Source organism: Saccopteryx bilineata, chromosome 4 (assembly GCF_036850765.1).
Source record: "Saccopteryx bilineata isolate mSacBil1 chromosome 4, mSacBil1_pri_phased_curated, whole genome shotgun sequence".
NCBI classification, from domain to species: Eukaryota; Metazoa; Chordata; class Mammalia; order Chiroptera; family Emballonuridae; genus Saccopteryx; species Saccopteryx bilineata.
The window spans coordinates 66,494,209-66,514,943 of NC_089493.1; the positions used below are offsets into that span (position 1 = coordinate 66,494,209).

Here is a 20,735-nt window from a genome sequence, read left to right on the forward strand (position 1 = left end):
AGTCTCAAATGATCTTAACAAGTCACATAGACCACACTCCTCATTGTGAGCTTTCTTATAAATTAGGGGGATTAGATTATGATCCCCAAGGCAACTTCTTGCTCAAAATCTAGATTATGGGAGTTTATAATATGAGTAACATATGCAAAGTATAATAATAGCATACTATTTCTATTATACCCATTTGCTTATATTTATTTTATGAATTTATTCCTTATAAGAATACTGAGATGTAGGCAATACAGGTGATGGTATCCTTATTTTTACTACATATACCTTTATAATCTAGAAATAAATGTCATCAGTGGTAATAGCCATCCTAGAACGAGGTGTCTTAATTCCAGGTCTGTTTCAACCACATTTAGCAAACTAGATTGTTCAGTTGTTCAAGATGAACTCTAGCTAAGATCTGGTTTCTTGTGGCTCTGGTCTTGGTGCTTTTCATTTTCTTTTTTCTTTTCTTTTCTTTTTTTTTCCTTTCTGTATTAAGTGAGAAGCGGGGAGGCAGAGAGACAGAATCCCACATGGGCCTGACCAGGATCCACCTGGCAAGCCCACTAGGGGGCAATGCTCTGCCCATCTGGGGTGTTGCTCCATTGCAATCGGGGCCATTTTAGTGCCTGAAGGCAGAGATCATGGTGCTGTCCTCAGCTCCTGGGCCAACTTGCTCTAGTGGAGCCTTGGCTGTGGGAAGGGAAGAGAAAGGCAAAGAGGAAGGAGAGGAGGAAGGGTGGAGAAGCAGATGGGTGCTTCTCCTGTGTGCCCTGACTGGGAATCAAACCCGGGACATCCACACGCCCAGCCAACGCTCTACCACTGAGCCAACCAGCCAGGGCTGGTGCTTTTCATTTTCTAATTCAGATGTGTTAGGAAATATCTGACTATTAAGAGTTTTAATCTATGAAATGTTTTGACATTTAATTTTTTAAACTCCAAGTGTCCTGTATTTTGGTAGGTATTAAACATTTGCAAATATTTGAGGGAGTGGATGCTTTACTAGATGGGAGTCTTTAAACTATATTGTATATCTTCATTCATTTATTCATTCATTCATTCAGCAAATAGTTATTGAGTGCTTGCCTGTCCTAAACCCTTTGCTGCACCCCGAGAATATAGCAGTGGACAAATCAAAAAGAAGTCCCTCTCTTTGGAGGAGAATTTAAAATCTAGTGAATTTGAAATGAATTTAATATAATGAGAATACAGCAAAAGTGTAATGGTGAAGAAGTTTGCTGTGGGTAATTGTTGCTATTATCCCAAGGTTGGGGAGCTAGAATTAAAATGGTAGTAATTGACTGAATACCATCTGTGCTCTACATTGCACTCATGTTCTCATTTCACCCTCACAGTACCCTGAACTAGGTATCGTTATATTTCTCATGTTATAGATGAGGAAACTGAAGCTCAAGGGGTTAAAATGACTCACGCTTAATTCTAACCCAATTTAAAATTCATACTCTTAATCTACTTCCTCCCTTTTGGAATAGAAAGCTTAAAAATTATAAAGAAATGAGTTTATTCAAACCATATTTATTATTTTTCAGTCCATAGTACTGTGTTTTAGGCACTGTTTGTTTTGTAATAATAATAAAGAAATTATTCCCATTTTTTTTTTTACAAAGGATATAAAAGAAAGAAGCATCAAGATCAGTTTGGTTAACAGAATATTTATCAAGTACCCAGTCTGAGCCAGGCTCTATGTACACAGCCTGGTCTCTGTCCCTAGGGAATTATATGATTTCATTAGGAGACATCAGTGCAAAGAAGATAATTTTAAGGAAGATACAAAACCATAGTAATACAAAGAGGCTGGTTATTGGTTGGACAATGTTACAATGATTCCAGTAAGAGAAGCTAATTATTTAGAATGACTGGGATATAAAAACTCACTTCAGGATGTAGTTAATTTTGGTATAATATTAGTTAATCATTAGAAATATATTAATTCCCTAATAAATGTTCCCCAAATTTGTTTTTGTTACAGACTAGACAAATTTCCATGACTACAGTTTCTGATGTAAAGTTTGAAAAGGTGACAGGCACATGTTTGGACTTGAACCAAGTGCACATTGCCTGTAGACAAAATATGCACAGTTTCCTTTGGAGCACTGTGAGCATGAGCATTCCCCTTTCTACCACCTCTGGGTTCTCAGAAACACACCACAGTCAAGCCAAGAGTGGAGGTCAAAATACAGGTGGTTCTTGAATGATGACTGTCACTGTAGTATCAGCAGCTGTGGTGAAAAGACAGTTGTGTTTCTTAATAGCAGATTGCTAACACACACCTACACAGGTCCTTCTCACTCCCAGTGATGGGATCTTAACTTATATCACATTTATCTGCAATTTATGCAATGAGCCATTCCCAAAAAGTATACGTTTTGATTAAAAAATTGATCCATTTAACTTTATGTTTTAGAAATTTTTAAAACTACTACTTTCTGATTTTCTGCCAGCTTAAACAAAGTATGTTGGGTAACTTTCATCTTTCATTCAGCCAGTCAGTATCATGATGGGGAGCAGCTATTCTGGACAGAAATGCAGTGGAGCCATCAAGAAGTGATAGAAATTTGGGGTGGTTTGCCCATGCAAGAGCCCCAGGATTGCCAGATATTATGGGTTTTCTTTTTTTTTGCTGTGATTCACTTTTTTTCCTGTGCTTGCTTCAGTTGGAAGTCATGTGTCTTCTTTCTTTGCTTCTTGCTCCCTTTCTCTTTAATCTGCTGATGTGAATTCAAATGAGCTGTCATTTTATTTAGAAGAATTTATGTGGTCTGCCCTGTGTGCTTTCATATGTGAAAATGTACCTGCTAATTCCCCAAGATTACATTCAATCTAAACTTTTTGCTAGAATGTGTGTGTGCCTATGTGTGTAGTTTTACTCCTCTACCCCATTTTTAATGATCAGAGTTGTATTTTATATTGATTCAATTCTAGTAAGATATATATTTATAAAAATTATTTCACTTTACCCTTCCAAATTGTGGGTATACAGCTATTTATAATATTCCCATTTAAAATAATAATTTTAGTTACACTCATTTTTTCTTTATATTATTTTTTGGTGTCTTTAATTTCTTTATCAAATTTGCCATAGGTTCATTATATTATTTCTGTTTTCAAAGAACTCAATTTAGATTTTGTAAATTTGAAACAAAATTATTATTATATTAATGTATAGTCTTATCTGTTTTGTTCTCTTTCATTCTTTGGATTTACTCTATACTTTTATAAAAGATTGTAATTTGGTTGTTTAACTCATTAATTTTCCATCTTAATATGTATTTTTAAGGTTATAATTTTCTTTCTAATACAATGCATACACCTGGAAAGTGTTTTGTTTTTCCTCCTTCTTCTCCAAGTGAGAGGAAGGGAAATGGAGAGACAGACTCCCACATGTGCCCTGACTGGGATCCACCTAGAAGCCCCTGTCCGGGAATGATGCTCTACCTGTCTAGGGCCATGTTCATAACTGAGCTATTTTTAGTGCCTGAGGCACAGGCTCACAGAGCTATCCTCAGCACCCAGAGCCAATAAGATCAAACCAATAGAGCCATAGCTGTGGGAGGGAATGAGAAAGAGAGAAAGAAAGGGGAGAGAAGAAGTGGTGAAGCAGTTGGTTGCTTCTCCTGTCTGACTTTACTAGGAATCAAACTTTACCAGGACATCCACATGCCAAGCCAATGCTCTATCACTGAGCAAACCAGCCAGGGCCTGGAAAATTTTATTATACAGAGTTTTCATTGTCTTTTGGTTGTTAATAATATTTAATCTTCATTATGTTTCCGTAGTAATCCAAGGAACATTTAGAATATATGTATGTATATTAGCCTCTAAACATTTAAAGGAGCATTTTGAACATTTGTTTGTATGTGTTGGAGAGTGGGTTTAGATTTTTATTCATTTTGTTTAAATAATGTTGCCTGTATGATATTAATCCTTTAGAATTTGTTGAGACTTTTCATGGTCAGTGTTATAAATGTCACATGTATGGCTTAATATAATGTTTTTATTTAATACCTAGGTTTAGTAATTTATATATATCCATGATATTATAAATTATGTGTTTGTTTTATATCCTTATATCTTTTTTATCTGCTTGTTCTATTTATTACTGATTGAGATATGTAAAAGCTTCCTCTTTTTTTATTTTATTTTTTATTTTTTTATTTTTCTGAAGCTGGAAACGGGGAGGCAGTCAGACAGACTCCCGCATGCGCCCAACCGGGATCCACCCGGCACTCCCACCAGGGGGCGATGCTCTGCCCATCCGGGGCGTTGCTCTGTTGTGACCAGAGCCACTCTAGTGCCTGAGGCAGAGGCCATGGAGCCATCCCCAGCGCCCGGGCCATTTTTGCTCCAATGGAGCCTTGGCTGCGGGAGGGGAAGAGAGAGACTGAGAGGAAGGAGAGGGGGAGGGGTGGAGAAGCAGATGGGCGCCTCTCCTGTGTGCCCTGGCCGGGAATCGAACCCGGGACTTCTGCATGCCAGGCCAATGCTCTACCACTGAGCCAACCAGCCAGGGCTAAAAGCTTCCTCTTTAAGAGTAAGCTTATCAACTTTTCTTTGTAATTATGCAAGATTGTATTTTATGTATTTTGATGCTCTGCTACTGTATGCCTAGAGATTGGGAACTGTTATCTTTTTCTGTTGAATGATTTATTTTATCATTATGTAATTATTATATTATTTTATCAGTATGTAATTATTATATAGTGATCCTTTTCCATCAGTAATGCTTTTATGTTAAAGCTTATTTATTGTCCAATATTACATTAGTTTACTTTCATTACTATTTGCCTAGTATATCCTGTCCATCCCTTTATTTTCAACCTGTCTTAATACTGTCAGAACTTTAAAAAAAATTTATTTAGGAAATTAAATTTAATGGGATGACATTGATCAATAAAAGTACATAGGTTTCAGATAAACATTTCTATAGCATTTGAACCATTGATTATGTTGTATGCCCATCACCCAAAGTCAAATCATTTTCTGTCACTGTGTATTTGACCTCTTTACTTTCCTCCCACTATCCCCCAGAATTTTTTAATAAATAGGTTATACTGAAATATATTCTATTTGAGAATCCTTATTTTTTAACTAGTAAGATTAATTCATCTATTTGTTTTAAATTCTGATATGTTTGGATGTCAATTTACCATCTGGTTTTGTATTTTATACTTTCAATGTTTTTTTTACTTTTTAAAAAAGAAAACAGCTTTTTTTTCTTCAATTAGACTTTCCTCCATTCCTTCCTTCCCCTTCCTTCCTTCCTTCCTCCATCCCTCCCTCCCTCCCTCCCTCCCTCCCTCCCCCCCTCCCTCTCTCCCTCCTTCCCTTCCTTTCTTTCTCCCTTCTTCCTTCCTTCTCAGAGAGAAAGAGCAGAAGAGAGAGAGAGGGACAGATAGGGACAGACAGACAGGAAGGGAGAGAGATGAGGAGCATCAACTCATAGTTGCAGCATCTCTTAGTTGTTCATTGATTGCTTTCTCATATGTGCCTTGACTGGAGGGCTCCAGCTAAGTCAGTGACCCCTTGCTGAAGCCAGTGACCTTGGGCTCAAGCTAGTGGCCATGGGGTCATATCTGTGATTCCACACACTAGCTGGGGACCCTGTGCTCAAGCTGGTGAGCCCGCGCTCAAGCTGGATGAGCCTGCACTGAAGCCGGCTACCTCAGGGTTTTGAACCTGGGTGCTCAGGTGCAGTGCTCTATCCACTGCACCACCTCCTGGTCAGGTCTTTATTTCTTTATTCTACTATCCTACTGTTTGGAAATTATACACTCCTGTTTTCCTTTTAGCATCTTGTCATGTAACCTTATGTTAAGAAAATTCAAAGTTAATTATTCTCTCTGCTCTCTTTCCCACACATGCAAGAACACTAGAATGATTTAACATAGGTTCCACATTGTCTTCTTTTATGGTCCTATCTAGGACTTTAGTTTATCTCTCAACCCTCTAATTATCCTCAACATTATTAATATTATTATTTTACAGATAATGCTTATTTAGGATTATTTTTTGTTTACTGATTTCCTTGTTCACCACTGCATTTTTTATTTCACTTTATTTTTTCTTTCTGATTTTATATATTTTTCATAAAGTACATCCTTTTATAATTTTTTCAACAACAATTATAAATGTTTTATTCTCTGAGGCCTTATTTGTTGGAAAATGTCTTTATATTGCCCTCGCTTTGAATGATAGCTAAGACCTAAGTTGGCATTTATCTCCCTTCAGCATTTTGCAGGCAATAATCCAGTAGCTTCTGGCCATTATTTTGCTGTGGAGAAATCTGTTTTAAGCATACTTGCTGTTTTGCTGGGGGGTTTATTTATTTGTTTGTTTAGGTAATTTTATTTCATTTATTTTATGCTTTGCCTTTCATATACCACAGTTTCTCTAAGATGCACTTTGGTGTCCATAATTTTCATTTTAAGCCTCCTTAATGCTTATTGGATTCTTCATTCAAAATTTTTGTATTTTTGAAACATTCTGGGAAATGATAGACTAATTTTAAATAAGGTATTTTTAAAAAATCTCAGACTTACAGGCAAGTTGTAAGTATAGCACATGGAACTATTTTTTTATTTATTTTTATTTTTTACAGAGACAGAGAGAGAGTCAGAGAGAGGGATAGATAGGGACAGACAGACAGGAACGGAGAGATGAGAAGCATCAATCATTAGTTTTTTGTTGCACATTGTGACACCTTAGTTGTTCATTGATTGCTTTCTCATATGTGCCTTGACCACGGGCCTTCAGCAGACCGAGTAACTCCTTGATGGAGCCAGCAACCTTGGGTCCAAGCTGGTGAGCTTTTGCTCAAACCAGATGAGCCCACACTCAAGCTGGCAACCTCAGGGTCTTGAACCTGGGTCCTCGACATCCCAGTCCGACGCTCTATCCACTGCGCAACCACCTGGTCAGGCGCACATGGAACTATTTTTTAAAAAAACTATTGGATAGAAAGTTACCAATCTGTTACCCCATCTTTGCAGAATACTTTAATGTATATAGTGCAAAGGTATATATAGAACAAGGATATTATCTCTTGCAATCAATAAACCTTCAAAATTTGGAAGTAAATATTGATATATTACCACCATTCAATATTTAGACTTAAGTTTTGCCAGTTATCCCAGTGAATCAATTATAGCACAAGAATCCAGTCTGAAACCATATATTGCACTTAGTTGTCATGTCTCTTGAGTCTCTTTTAGTGGAAAAGTTTCTTAGTTTTTCTTTAACTTTCATGACCATGACATGTTTGAAGATTACAGTCCAGTTATTTGTAGAGAGTCCTTCGATTTGCATTTGTCGTGATGAAATTCAGGTCCTGTACCTTTGCTATGAAAATCACAGAATTGGTGCGTGTTTTTCTCATTGTACCCTGTTAGGTGACACAGGACTTTGTTTTTGTTCCATCACTGAAGTTGTTTACTTTCATCACTTGATCAAGGTTGTTTCTGCCAGGCTTTTCCTATATTTCTCTCTGTTTGAAGCGGAAGAGGTTCAAGTTGGGATAATAGCGTCACTGAGACCAGAACTCAGAACTGTTGATTAGATTAGTACTATAATTATAATGAATATGTGTGGTCCTGATCTACTGAATTGCAAAGCTGAGAGCATTTCCTATAGAAGTCTTGTTCTCATGGTGTTTAGGTACCACAGTAAGAATAGTGTAGCTCTATTATAAGTCACAAACACTTGTATAAATATATTGGCCTAAGAATTGAGCCATGGAAAACTAGTTACTGAATTCCAAATAACTGAACTACAAGCAAAATTTTGAAGGCAATCAGTGTGTGGGTTAAATACTGTCTATACTGAATTTATGTTTACAATGTCAGTACATACTCATGGCTATAAGTCTATATGTTTATCTGTGTATAATTGAACATTCTAAATACTATATACCACATGTTCTAAAATTTTACTCACCTTTGTTATGCATTAGTACCAAAAGTCTTGCAGGATAGAAGGTCTTTATTTTCCAAACTTTCTCAAGCCAAATGTGGAAAGTAAGCTTAGTAGCTTCCTCCTCTCTCTTATCTTTGACATTTTCATTGAGATGAAATATATATTACTAAGTCACAGGAGAAAATTTACTAATTTATTCTGAGGACTTAAAACATTATTTATTCCCAAATCATTTGTATTTCTGAAAAGAATGCATATTTTAGGAGGAACTTTTAACTCAGTGTTTCACAAAATGTAATGTGCATTTCACTAGGTGATATGTCAGATCATTTTGGGTGATACACAGGTTAAAATAATAATTATGTATTCATTTTTTATATGTATTCATTTTAACCTTTATAACTAACCCATGAAGGTAGAGGTTTCATGAAAATTGTTGTTTAGGAAGATACCAAATACAAAAATGAGTCAACAAAAAATTATAATTAAAGTACAATAGTATAGCTGGAACATGAATATGACAGAAATTGTGACAGTCATACATCAATCATTGAATACCAGAAAACACTGAATTTATGGAAAAGATTTACTTTTTAATAGCAAAATTCAAATATTTGTTACTTAGGTGAGGTGACATTTTGGAGTCTGCAAAACTGTCTTCAAATTATAGTGTGTAGACAGCTCTATTCTCTTTTTTTTATTTAAGAAAATTAAAGTAACAGGGTGCCACTGATCAACAAATAGATTTTGGAATAGGATATAAAATTGAGACTCATGGACATAGATAAGAGCGCAGTGGTTATGGAGGAGTGAGGGAGTTGGGGGAAGGGTGTAAAGAGGGACAAATATAAGGTGACGGAGAATGTTTTAACTTTGGGTGATGGGATGCAAGATAATCAACTGTTCAAATGAAGTGGAGATGTTTACCCAAAATCTATGTACTCTTGTTAACAGACCTATTCTTGAGAAACCTAGTTAGGCTTTGAAGAGGTCAGAATCACCCAGAGTCAGAGCTGGGTGTGGAGTAGGTAGACTATTTCTGTCCTCCTCTGCATCAGTATCAGTGATGGAGAATTGGAATAAAAGTCATTCCTCTTTGACAGATTAACGCTAAGCATGGTCATTTCAGTGTCTCATGACTACCTTCCTTTTTAATTGATGGCTCTGGTGGAACATGTTCAGATTTGTGTCATTATAAATCCACTTTTCGGTGTGATCAGTTTCCCTGGATCTAGGAATGATTTCTGCATACGCTTCTTCCTTTCTATGTGTTCCCAGGATTCTCTCAGTATGAGGTCCTCCCTGCAGGCAGTTGCGCTCTGGGGGAAGACAGCCCCTTCCTATAGCATCACTGCCATCATGATCACCGATGACCAGCAAACAATTGTGACTGGAAGTCAAGAAGGTCAGCTCTGTCTCTGGAACCTTTCATCTGAACTAAAGGTTAGTGAAAACTATTACGTTAAACAAACAACACTCACAAAATAAGCACAGACTGCTTCATCTATCTGTAAAGACAGTGGAAGGTTTACATGATTGTTAGGGAAATGCCTACTAAAGTCATAAATTGGTTTTACTTCTGAATTTGGAGAGAATAAAATGTTGCATAGTGGATTAAGATCATAGTGAAAAATTATATTATGAATATTGCTAATCTTAGCTACCAGCTAAGTGTTACCACCCTTTAAGCTATGCTGAGTTTTACTGTTTTATATCCTGAATTATATGTTTAAGTAACTGAACTACAGACATGGAAGTATAATTCTAAAAATTATGGCTTATTAATCTAAACAAAGGGCACCCTTGAAAACCACTATTAACTACATGAGTAATATCTTAATTATCTGGGTGTCTCTGTCAGTTCACCTTCTTGCTATTCTTTTAGTCTGCTTGCCTGTGGTTTTTACAGATCGCATCACAAAACCCTAAATCCAATTTACTATTGTCATTCTTCTATTTCAGAACCTGACCTCACCTAGGATTTGGCCCATTGATTAGCAATTAATTGTTACTGTCCCAAGTCATAAACATTTAACATATTGAAATAGATATTTGCTTAGCTCTATCAGCCTGTAGACCCAGTTTGAACATTTATGCCAATGATGTACTTAAAGTTATACTGCCCTCATTAAGAAGCCTTTTAAAGACCAAAGACAATTTTCAGCCTTTAAAGTTTGTCACTTTAAAACCTAAATTAACAATTAATTGTAATTCTATTTTATGGTGTAATTTGTTAGCATCTCCCCTGACTGAACAGTTACACTACAGGGTTATTGGGAACTGCACAGGAGAGCAGCTCAGCTCAGTTTATGAACATTCTACAAAGAGGGAACTGGTATTATTTAAACAGTTGAGCTTTGAGAATGGTGGCCCTCATATTTATTATCTCTTATAATTTAAACTCAGACTCCTAAATGGCTTAAAACGTCTTGCTATTCTTTTTTTTTTACCCTAACCCTAACCTTAACCCTAACCCTAACCCTAACCCTAACCCTAACACTAACACTAACACTAACACTAATTGCTATTCTTTTTAATGCTGAAATATGTTTTCTGGCTGGAATAGTTGTAATATGTAGGTTGCTATAGCTTAAGAAATTTTGAATCCTCGCTTCTGTATTTTTTTAGGTATGCTCCTGATATTTATTCAACATTTATTGAACATGCATTTATTGAGTGAATATTATAATGAGACAGTATGCTGGGTACCTGAGTTCAAATGTGAATGAGAAGACCTGGTGCTTGCTGCCCAGAGGTGGCAGTTGAGGAAGGATGCAGGCTAATGTGATGTAGTTATGTTATAATTATAATGCAAGGTATTCTAAGTAGGGAGTGGTCTGCACTGCATCTTTAGTGGAAGATGTTACACACCCCATTTTTCTTTTTCTTTTTTTTTACAGAGACAGAGTCAGAGAGAGGGATAGATAGGGACAGACAGACAGGAACAGAGAGAGATGAGAAGCATCAATCATTAGTTTTTCGTTGCAACACCTTAGTTGTTCACTGATTGCTTTCTCATATGTGCCCTGACCCTGGGGTTACAGCAGACCGAGTGACCCCTTGCTCGAGCCAGCAACCTTGGGTCCAAGCTGGTGAGCTTTGCTCAAACCAGATGAGCCCATACTCAAGCTGGAGACCTTGGGGTCTCAAACCTGGGTCCTTCGCATCCCAGTCCAACACTCTATCCACTGTGCCAACGCCTGGTCAGGCACACCCCACTTTTCTTAGTAGCAAGTCTTTTGCTTAAGGTTAGAGAAATGGTTAACAGAGAGTGATTTTGACCCCACTCTCCTCAAGAATATTTGGTAATGTCAGCACTTTTTGGTTAGTACAATGGAGAAAGGAGGCTGCTGCTGGCATCAAGTGTGCTGTAAAGATCCTATTGTGCACATGACAGCCCCTCACAACAAAGAGTTATCTCATCCAAAATGCCAGTGGTGCCAATATTGTGCGATCCACAGTTAAAGATATGATGTAGGAGTGGGAATCCAATCAACAGGGGTGGAAGAAGCAAAGATAACCATTAAGGAGGCTTAAGTGTGTGTGGGGGGGGCATTAGATCAGCTTTGTGTTTTAGAAATTTACTGTGAGGATATGATAAAAAAGTTAATGCACATAAGATACCACTTAGTTTGAATTTGAGATTTTCCAAGAGAGTTCTCCTTAACATTTTCTATGGCTAAACTTAGGGCTAGAAAGAATGACCACTTTCTCTTATTTTTTCCCATGACTCACCTTTACATGACAATGGATAAACTATTAGCAGGAAAACTCTAGGCTTTTCAAAAATCAAGGGCATTTTTGAGTTCTCAACAATTCCTCTTGCTATCTTAAGGAGTCAAGTGAGTACTTCATCACTGATACTTTGATAATTAGTAGTTTAATTTGATTTTTGTTTGAAAAAAAAGTAAATATAAAGGCATAATTTGGGCAGAGAAAGAAGAAAGGAGGCCTTGAGGACATGGGAGATTGTAGCAAGAACATAAATGTGTGGGTGGTTGTAGGACAGCTCTAAGCCAAAGGGCATATCAGGGTGAGGACAAGGTGAGGGAGCAGGAAGTTGCAGGGGGTAGGGTGTAAAATGATGTGGAAGCCATTTATTTTCTCTTCATACTAAATTTGGAATATGCCTTCAAAGATTTACATTTGGTTCTAGGGTTTTAGACACTCATTTGCCATCATATACAGTGGGAAAACAAACCTAAGGACACTCATTTATGCAGTCAGTTGAAAAGTTACACAGATTTGCTGTTGTGTTAGGCATATACCCCTCCTTCAAGATTCTCAGAGTCTAATGTAGGAGACAAACTTGGTAAGAGGGAGTTGTAAAGCAGTAGTATACTTTGTGTTTCTATGAATATGACTATGTATATCATATAAGTAAAATCATACAGTACTTTTTTGACTGGCTTATTTCACATAGCATAATGTCCTCAAGTTTCATCCATGTTGTAGCATGTGTCAGAATGTCCTTTTCACTTTAAAGCTAAAAAACATTTCATTGTTTGGGTAGACCACATTTGTTTATTCATCCATCAATCAATAGATATTTGAGTACCTTCCACATTTTATTTTTATTTATTTATTTTTTTAGTGAGAGAGAGAGAGGAGACAGACAGGAAGAGCAAGAGATGAGAAGCATCAATTCTTCGTTGTGGCATCTTAGTTCATTGATTGCTTTCTCATTTATGCCTTGACCTGGGAGCTCCAGTAGAGCTAGTGACCCCTTGCTCAAGCCAACAATCTTGGACTCAAGCCAGCGACCTTGGGCTCAAGCCAGCAACCTTGGGCTCAAGCCAGCAACCTTGGGCTCAAGCCAGCGACCATGGGGTCATGTCTATGATCCCACACTCAAGCTGGTGACCCCACACTCAAGCTGATGAGCCTCTTACTCAAGCCAGATGAGTCCATGCTCAAGCCAGCAACCTTGGAGTTTCAAACATGTGTCCTCAGCATCGCAGGCTGATGCTCTATCCACTACACCACTGCCTGATCAGGCAGGTTGCTTCCTTCTTTAGACTAATATGAACAATGCTGCTGTAACACTGGGTGTACAAATATCTGTTTGAGTTGCTACCATCACTTCTTTGAGGTATATATCCAGAAGTAGGATTTCTTTTTTTTTTTTTTTTTTTTTTTTTTTTTTTTTTTTTTTTTTTCATTTTTCTGAAGCTGGAAACAGGGAGAGACAGTCAGACAGACTCCCGCATGCGCCCGACCGGGATCCACCCGGCACGCCCACCATGGGGCGACGCTCTGCCCACCAGGGGACAATGCTCTGCCCATCCTGGGCATCGCCATGTTGCGACCAGAGCCACTCTAGCGCCTGGGGCAGAGGCCACAGAGCCATCCCCAGCGCCCGGGCCATCTTTTGCTCCAATGGAGCCTTGGCTGTGGGAGGGGAAGAGAGAGACAGAGAGGAAGGCGCGGCAGAGGGGTGGAGAAGCAAATGGGCGCTTCTCCTGTGTGCCCTGGCCGGGAATCGAACCCGGGTCCTCCGCACGCTAGGCCGACGCTCTACCGCTGAGCCAACCGGCCAGGGCCAGAAGTAGGATTTCTGAATCATATAGTAGATCTATTTTAATTTTTTTGAGGAATTGCCAAACTGGCTTACAAAGCAGTTTACATTTTACATTCCCCATCAACAACATGCAAGGTTTCCAATTTCTCTACATCCTCACCAACACTTGTTATTTTATGTTGTGTTTGTTTTATTTTTTTTATTATTATTATTTTTTTACAGAGACAGAGAGAGAGGGATAGATAAGGACAGACAGACAGGAATGGAGAAAGATGAGAAGCATCAATCATCAGTTTTTCATTGTGATACCTTAGTTGTTCATTGATTGCTTTCTCATATATGCCTTGACCGTGGGCCTTCAGCAGACCGAGTAACCCCTTGCTCGAGCCAGCAACCTTGTGTCCAAGCTGGTGATCTTTGCTCAAGCCAGATGAGCCCGCGCTCAAGCTGGCGACCTCGAGGTATCGAACCTGGGTCCTCCGCATCCCAGTCCAACACTCTACGCTGCGCCACCGCCTGGTCAGGCTGTTGTGTTTGCTTTATAATAGCCATCTTCATCAGTGTGAAGTGGTATCTCATTGTGATTTTGAAGGAAAGGCTTTCTAAGGGTAATGTTTGAACTGAGTTCTAAAGGATGCACAGGATTTGAACAGAAAAATAATAGGTAGGAGGTGAATACAGTCAGAATAAGTGTGTGCAAAAAGCATGAATATTTTGCTTTCAAGGAACTGATAAAGTAGTCTAGTAACCTGGAACACAGAAAGCAAGATTAAAGTGATACAGGCACTTCTGTAAGGGATGCAGCAGACGGTTTGGCATTTGACATGCTGAGGGGTTTAGACTTTTTATTTATTTTTTAACTAGCAATTGCTAACACTATGTGTTAATTCAAAGTGGTGCTATTAAGGATTGTGAGGATGTTTTATTCAAGGAGATGGCATAATACTATGTTATTACATTTATGATTGAGAATATCACTGGATATTAATGTGAAGGGCATATTGAAGGGAGGGGGAGAAGAGACAAGGGGCAGGGATTATGGGTAACAGGCTTCTGCGTACTTTAATCAAGTGAGTTTTTGAGCATGAACCAAATCAGTAGCAATAGGAAAGAAGATGAGATGAAACCTGGAAATCTGTTAAGAAGAGAGAAGAGACAGAACTGAGCAAGTTGGATTAGTGGAATAAAAGAGTAGAAACGGTCAAAGATACCTTTGAGATTTGGGGTTTGGGTGATTAGTGGGATAATGGTATTGTTCATTCGTATAAAAAATAGAGGGGACTAGACAGTAAGAAATGGAAAGATAGAAGGTGATTTAAGTTCTGGACATCTTGGAGTATTCAAATATTCATCAAAGGATTGGGTACATATCTCAGTCTGTGGGCTGTAGGATATCAGCTGGAGACTAAGTCTCCCTTTCCTGGGCTTCTCATCACATGTCTAGATTTTGCATGCATCTTCCAGGTTCAGGATCTGACTCTCAAAGACCTCTAATTTCTGGAATTTTTTCTACTAATTAGAAGCCTCTCCATGTCCCATGTCCCATGCTAGGAACTTTCTCTGGTTTCCTTTGTATTCCAGAGGAGGAAATGTCCTTGATGTGCCCAATTTGTTGTTTGTCTTGCAATATGTTGGAAAGGTGGTTAAATGCTTAGGGGAATGTATTTCCAAATGTGGTGATGAGGAAACATTATATTGTTCTGAAATAGAAAGTTCTGCATTTCCCAGGAATAAGGTAGAGAGTCAGAACTTTGGTGGTAAGTGATCCTAATCAACCACAAAACTCTCCTTATAGCACTAGAAAATTAATCTGACAACAGAATTTTTAAAGAAATATTTCTGGTTATGATAAAAATAAAATAAATTGGAGCCAATTATACTATGAAATAATTTGTTCTCATTGATGTGGTTGGATTATCATCTACATACATCTACATTTACATAGTTCAGGAAAAACATAATATTCATTTGGAAATTAGATTTTTATTCCACCTAAGGCAAGTTTTATAACCACCAGTTTTCTAGTAATTGAAATTAAATTTTTAGTCTCTTAATGACAACCCCTCCTCCATTTTAGGGGATCTTGAGTGTTTTCCACTTTGTGGTTTGATTTTTATAATCATGTTTTATAAAATAATGAGAAATAGATTTCTTTCACACATGAAACAATGGAAGAATTAGCCTTTAGTGCCATATTTTTTAATTCACAGATTGGAGAAAGATACTGACATTTAAAAAAAATAGCTTGGTTACAATTTAATTAATTAATTAATTTATTTATTTTGGAGAGAGTCAGGGAGAGAGAGATAAAGAGACAGGAACATCAAGCTGTTCCTGTATGTGCCCTGACTGGGGATCAAACCGGCAACCTCTGGCAATTTTATTTTTAACATAAAAAAGTTCATTTAAGTATTTCAGAGGCAGGGAGTCAAGTAAAGTATTGTAATAGTTATAAGAAGGGTAATCTGTCATTTGTGTTTTGTAAGCTCATTTCTGAAGTCTGAAATTTGAGTATAAATATTCTATCAATTGAGGCCCATCATTTTGTACATAATAAACATCAACACTGACTTATTTGTATTTAAAACCTAAATGTTGTAAAACCGGTCTGGCAATCTTCTAGGTTTCACCATGGGTCTAAAACCAAAAACAAACAAGACAAATGTACTTACTACACAGTCCCTTTATTTAGAAGTTTGTTCTATGGATTTTGATGTATCACATACATATCAGTTTTCCTCACTTATGTACAGCAAAAAATACCCCAGATGTTTTTAGCAGAATTATGATTACATATGTAATGTATGGTTATATTTTCAACTAAAACGTGTACAGCTGTTTAAAAGCTTATCCTCATTGTTTTCAGATTTCAGCAAAAGAGCTTCTCTTTGGTCATTCAGCACCAGTGACATGTTTGGCAAGAGCAAGAGACTTCTCTAAACAGCCCTATGTTGTCAGTGCTGCTGAAAATGGGTAGGTATGATGTGTGGAACTCTGTTCCCATCTCCATTTTCTATTTTTTAAAAACTGGTGGGGTACAGAATTCTGGGGCTGAAGGAAACCATGGTGATTAACATGTTCCTTTTACGCATAGAAAAATTTAGATTTTGAATGATTGAGTAAATCTGTGATGGTCCCCAGGAATGTAATTAGTACTGTGACTCCCAGTACTTAAAAACCTCCCAATGTGTGTGTCATCAGGTTTTCTGGCAGCCTCACTGGGTAAAGGACACTGGTAAAAGCCACCTATTATAGAATTGAAGATAGAAAAATCTGGGTGCCTGTCTTTTTTCATATAGCAACTCACTTTGAGCTCTTAAGCAAACCTATCCAAGTCTTCATAATTTTGTAAAAACAATTCAGTAATTACAGTCTTTATGTTGTACACTTTTCTGAAATCATTATAAAACAAACAGAAAGTATTCATTTGTAAGTGGAATGGTGGGAGAAAGAAGAAAAAGGAATGTAGGCAGGGATTTGGGTTTTGTGTCATGAAAGTGAGGTTTGCTTCCATGAAATAAGACTTGGCCGTGGGAAAAAAGGCCCCGCCGATGGGATTGCTGCAAGGAACTAGACTCCACTGATGAGTTATTTGCCCAGGTGCCCTCACGAACGCAAGACTGATTCCACATGGATTTGTGAATGAGGAATCAGGTTTCTGACTGAAACAAGAGAACCCCTCCTTTTTTGTTTTCAATCCAAGGAGCAATTATATGGCTTTAAATTCTGAGAATCAAAAGAATGAGGAATCCAATATACAGTCCAGAGAAACTAAAAGTATATGACAAAATGCCCAGTGGAACTGATATAAAAAAAAGTACTTATTCCCATAGTTTATACCAAAGAAGCACCTATTCCCATAATTGTTATACTTAGAGAGATTGAATTTTGGATAAGGTTTTTAAGTACTGGGAGTCACAGTACTAATTACATTCCTGGGGACCACCACACAGATTACTCAATCATTCAAAATCTAAATTTTTCCATGTGTAAAAGGAACATGTTAATCACCATGGTTTCCTTCAGCCCCAGAATTCTGGGGCTAAAATGTCCTAGTACATTCTTTTTGAACAGTTGCCAGTAGCTTTTGTATAATAGGGATACCCCAAACTTGCTTGCACCTGCTGAGATATTTATTCCCACTATAGAGAACTTGGGGGGGAGTGAATTTTTCTGAGACTATTTGGAGAATTGAGAAAAGTAATAGCTAAGTGAGAAATAGATCTGAAAAGTAACTGAGTTTCAGATTGAGGGTTTTGCCCATAGTGGTCTAGCTCCAGAAAAGGATCTAGGGTTAATGGGCATATTCTTGATGACTGATGAATTCAGCTATATGAATCCTGTAAATATGACGTTCAACAGCCAAGGAGTCTGGTTTGGTCTTCCTTTTCCAACATGATTTGAATTTTTTCGAACTTTGTTCCTTTGGTGTCCAAAGCTTATCCTGCATCTAGAATATATTTCTTAGAGCCCCTGAATATATAGCATATTCTAATTTAATCTGCTGGAAATTATTAAATTTACTAGGCTTGGCCTATTATTTCTCAACAACAATTGTTTTAATTTTCAAAGGTCCCAGAAAGTGGCTGGGGACTTAGACTTTCTGCCTCTAGGATGATCAGAGGAGACTAAAAATGGCCTGATGACTCAGTTTTTCACCTTTTTTTTCAAATTATTACATCATGTGTAAGCATAAATCCTAAGATTCAGAAATCCCAGTAATTTCTAGGGTAAATGAAAAGAAATAAACAATTTGAGACCTGTTGGTGAAACAACAGAATGTCAAAGAGAGGTGGAGAGAGAAGATCCTGAAAGTAGTCAGTGAAAAAAAAGCATTATTTACAAAGGAATATTAATTATACTGAAAGCTAGCTTTTCAACAGTAGCAGAAACTAGAAAGGGGTGAAGTATCTTCAAAAAGTTGAGAGAAAATATCTATCAACTTGGAGGTATATCTCTAGCAAAAATATCTTCAAATCATGAGGGTAAGAGTCAAACATTTAAGTCAAATACTAATAAAACTTTCAGTGACTGCCAACAGACCCTCTATAAGTAATGGAATTCTAAATTACAGTATATTCTTCAGTAAGAACAATGATTTCAGAAGACATATCTGAGTTAGGAGAAGGAATATTGAACAAACACAGCAAATATTTTAAAATTTTAAATAAACACAGACTATAAGACACAATAAAATATAGTCCCCACCCCCAACCCCCACAAAATCCTAGTTGACAATTGCTTATAATAGTGCAATGATCAAATTCCACATGTTGTGGTATGTTAGGGGTGGGTAAAGATGTGGAATATTTGTAGACTTTATTCTAAATAGTGACATTTCCAGGGTAGCTGCTAAAAGAATAGACAAAAGAAATAAAAATAAAAGAAATAGAATATACAAGTACTAACGTAAAAAGGAAAACAATGTTGTTTAATCCAAAAAAGACAAAAATAAATGGACAAATAGCCCAAAATAAAATATAAATACTTGAAATAACTCAGAATAGAACAGCAATCTAAATTATGTAAAGGGACTAAGCCCTTCAATTAAATTGCAAAGATTGGACCCTGGCCAGTTGGCTCAGCGATAGAGCAGTGGCCTGGCATGTGGAAGTCTCAGGTTCCATTCCTGGCCAGGGCACACAGAAGAAGCACCCATCTACTTCTCCACCCTTCCCCCTCTCCTTTCTCTCTATCTCTCTTGTCCCCTCTACAGCCAAGGCTCCAATGGAGCAAAGTTGGCCCTGAGGATGGCTCCATGGCCTCTGCCTCAGGCGCTAGAATGGCTCCGGTTGCAACGGAGTAACGCCCCAGATGGGCAGAGCATTGTCCCCTAGTGAGCATGCTGGGTGGATCCCAGTCAGGCACATGTGGAAGTCTGTCTCTACCTCCTTGCTTCTCACTTCAGAAAAATACAAAAAAAAAAAAATTGCAAAGATTGGCAGACAATTAAAAAAACAAGCTAACAGCATAAGAACATGGAAAAGTTAAAAGTAAGTGAATGGAAAATAATTTATCAGATAAATACTAAATAATGTTGATATAGCTGTATTTATATTTTATAGTAACAAATATATATAGTTGATAAAACTTTAAGGCAAAAAGTCTTGGAATTGATAAATACTGGTATTAATAAAACTTAATCACCAGCAAGAGATGAGACTAAAGAGATAAGCAGGCACCCAGGCTTGGAGGCTTGTTGGACGATATTCCCCAAACCAAGCTTGCATCAGATTACCTGCAGAGCTTGTTAAAGTACAAATTTCTGGGCCCCACTCCTCGAAGAATGGGTTCAGAAGGTCTGGGCTGAGGTTCAAGAGCTTGCATTTTCTAACACATTCCTGTACAATGCCGGACAATTCCAGGATAGTTCCCATGCTTCTGGTTCAATGAACATACTGGGAGTAAAGAGTCTAGGAACATTGATATCACTGGGAGAGCTTTTACTGACGCCCAGGCTTCAACCCTGGAAAATGTGATTTAATTAGTCTGGCTTGATGTCTGAGTTATGTTCCAGATATCACTGTTTTTTTAAAAGCTCCCTAAAAATTCTAATGTATTGCCCGAATTTAGAACCACTAGTTTGAAAATAGACTTACTTAGAAACAGGTTAACTGACCAGGACCTTTTTAAAATTCCACATACAAGAATCCCATTACAGAGCCATAAAAGTAGAATCTCTGAGAGCATTTTTTTGAAATAGTTCCACACAGCTAGAATTGAGAACCATGCCAATAAACTCAAATTATTTATAGAGATAAAATTTTATATTGCTGACTGCTTAAGATTCAGGTGTGTTTTTTTTTTGTTTTTTTTTTACTTTTGATATACGTTGCTTTACTTGTGAGATATATTATTTCAGTTTCTCCCATTCTCCCATTCTTATTTTTCAGACAGACACACATATAAACACACAAACAGATTCTGCCCACCCCTTAGTGAGTTGCATGCCTCATGTTATTTTTAGAATAAGGTTGGATATAATCAGAGAAAAAAAAATGGATATTTTGTTTCTAGAGCATGGTTTTACAATCTCATTACTAATGACATTCGGACAACTGGAAAATTCTTTGTTGTGGGGACCATCCTATGCATTATAGGATGTTTTGCAGCATCTCTGGGCTTTGTCCACTAGATGCCAGTAGTGCGTTCCTGAATTGTGGCAACCCAAAATATCTCTGAACATTGTCAAATAACCTTTGTGGGGCAAAATCACCCCAGGCTGAGAATTACTGATTTGAAGATTGAGTCCCTGTATTTGTCTAGAAAAACAAAACAAAGAACTGGC

General features: G+C 37.5%; 1 protein-coding gene across 3 annotated transcripts in view; it reads left to right on the top strand.

Moving 5' to 3' along the window:
- WDR72 (WD repeat domain 72) overlaps positions 1-20,735 on the top strand; it is a 239,468-nt gene that overhangs the window by 17,218 nt on the left and 201,515 nt on the right. For all 3 annotated transcript variants that reach the window (XM_066276258.1, XM_066276259.1, XM_066276257.1), the window contains exons 2-3: positions 9,205-9,369; positions 16,314-16,420. In XM_066276258.1, the coding sequence (XP_066132355.1) occupies positions 9,217-9,369; positions 16,314-16,420 (260 nt within the window). In that variant the 5' untranslated portion in view covers positions 9,205-9,216. The remainder of the gene's footprint in view (positions 1-9,204; positions 9,370-16,313; positions 16,421-20,735) is intronic.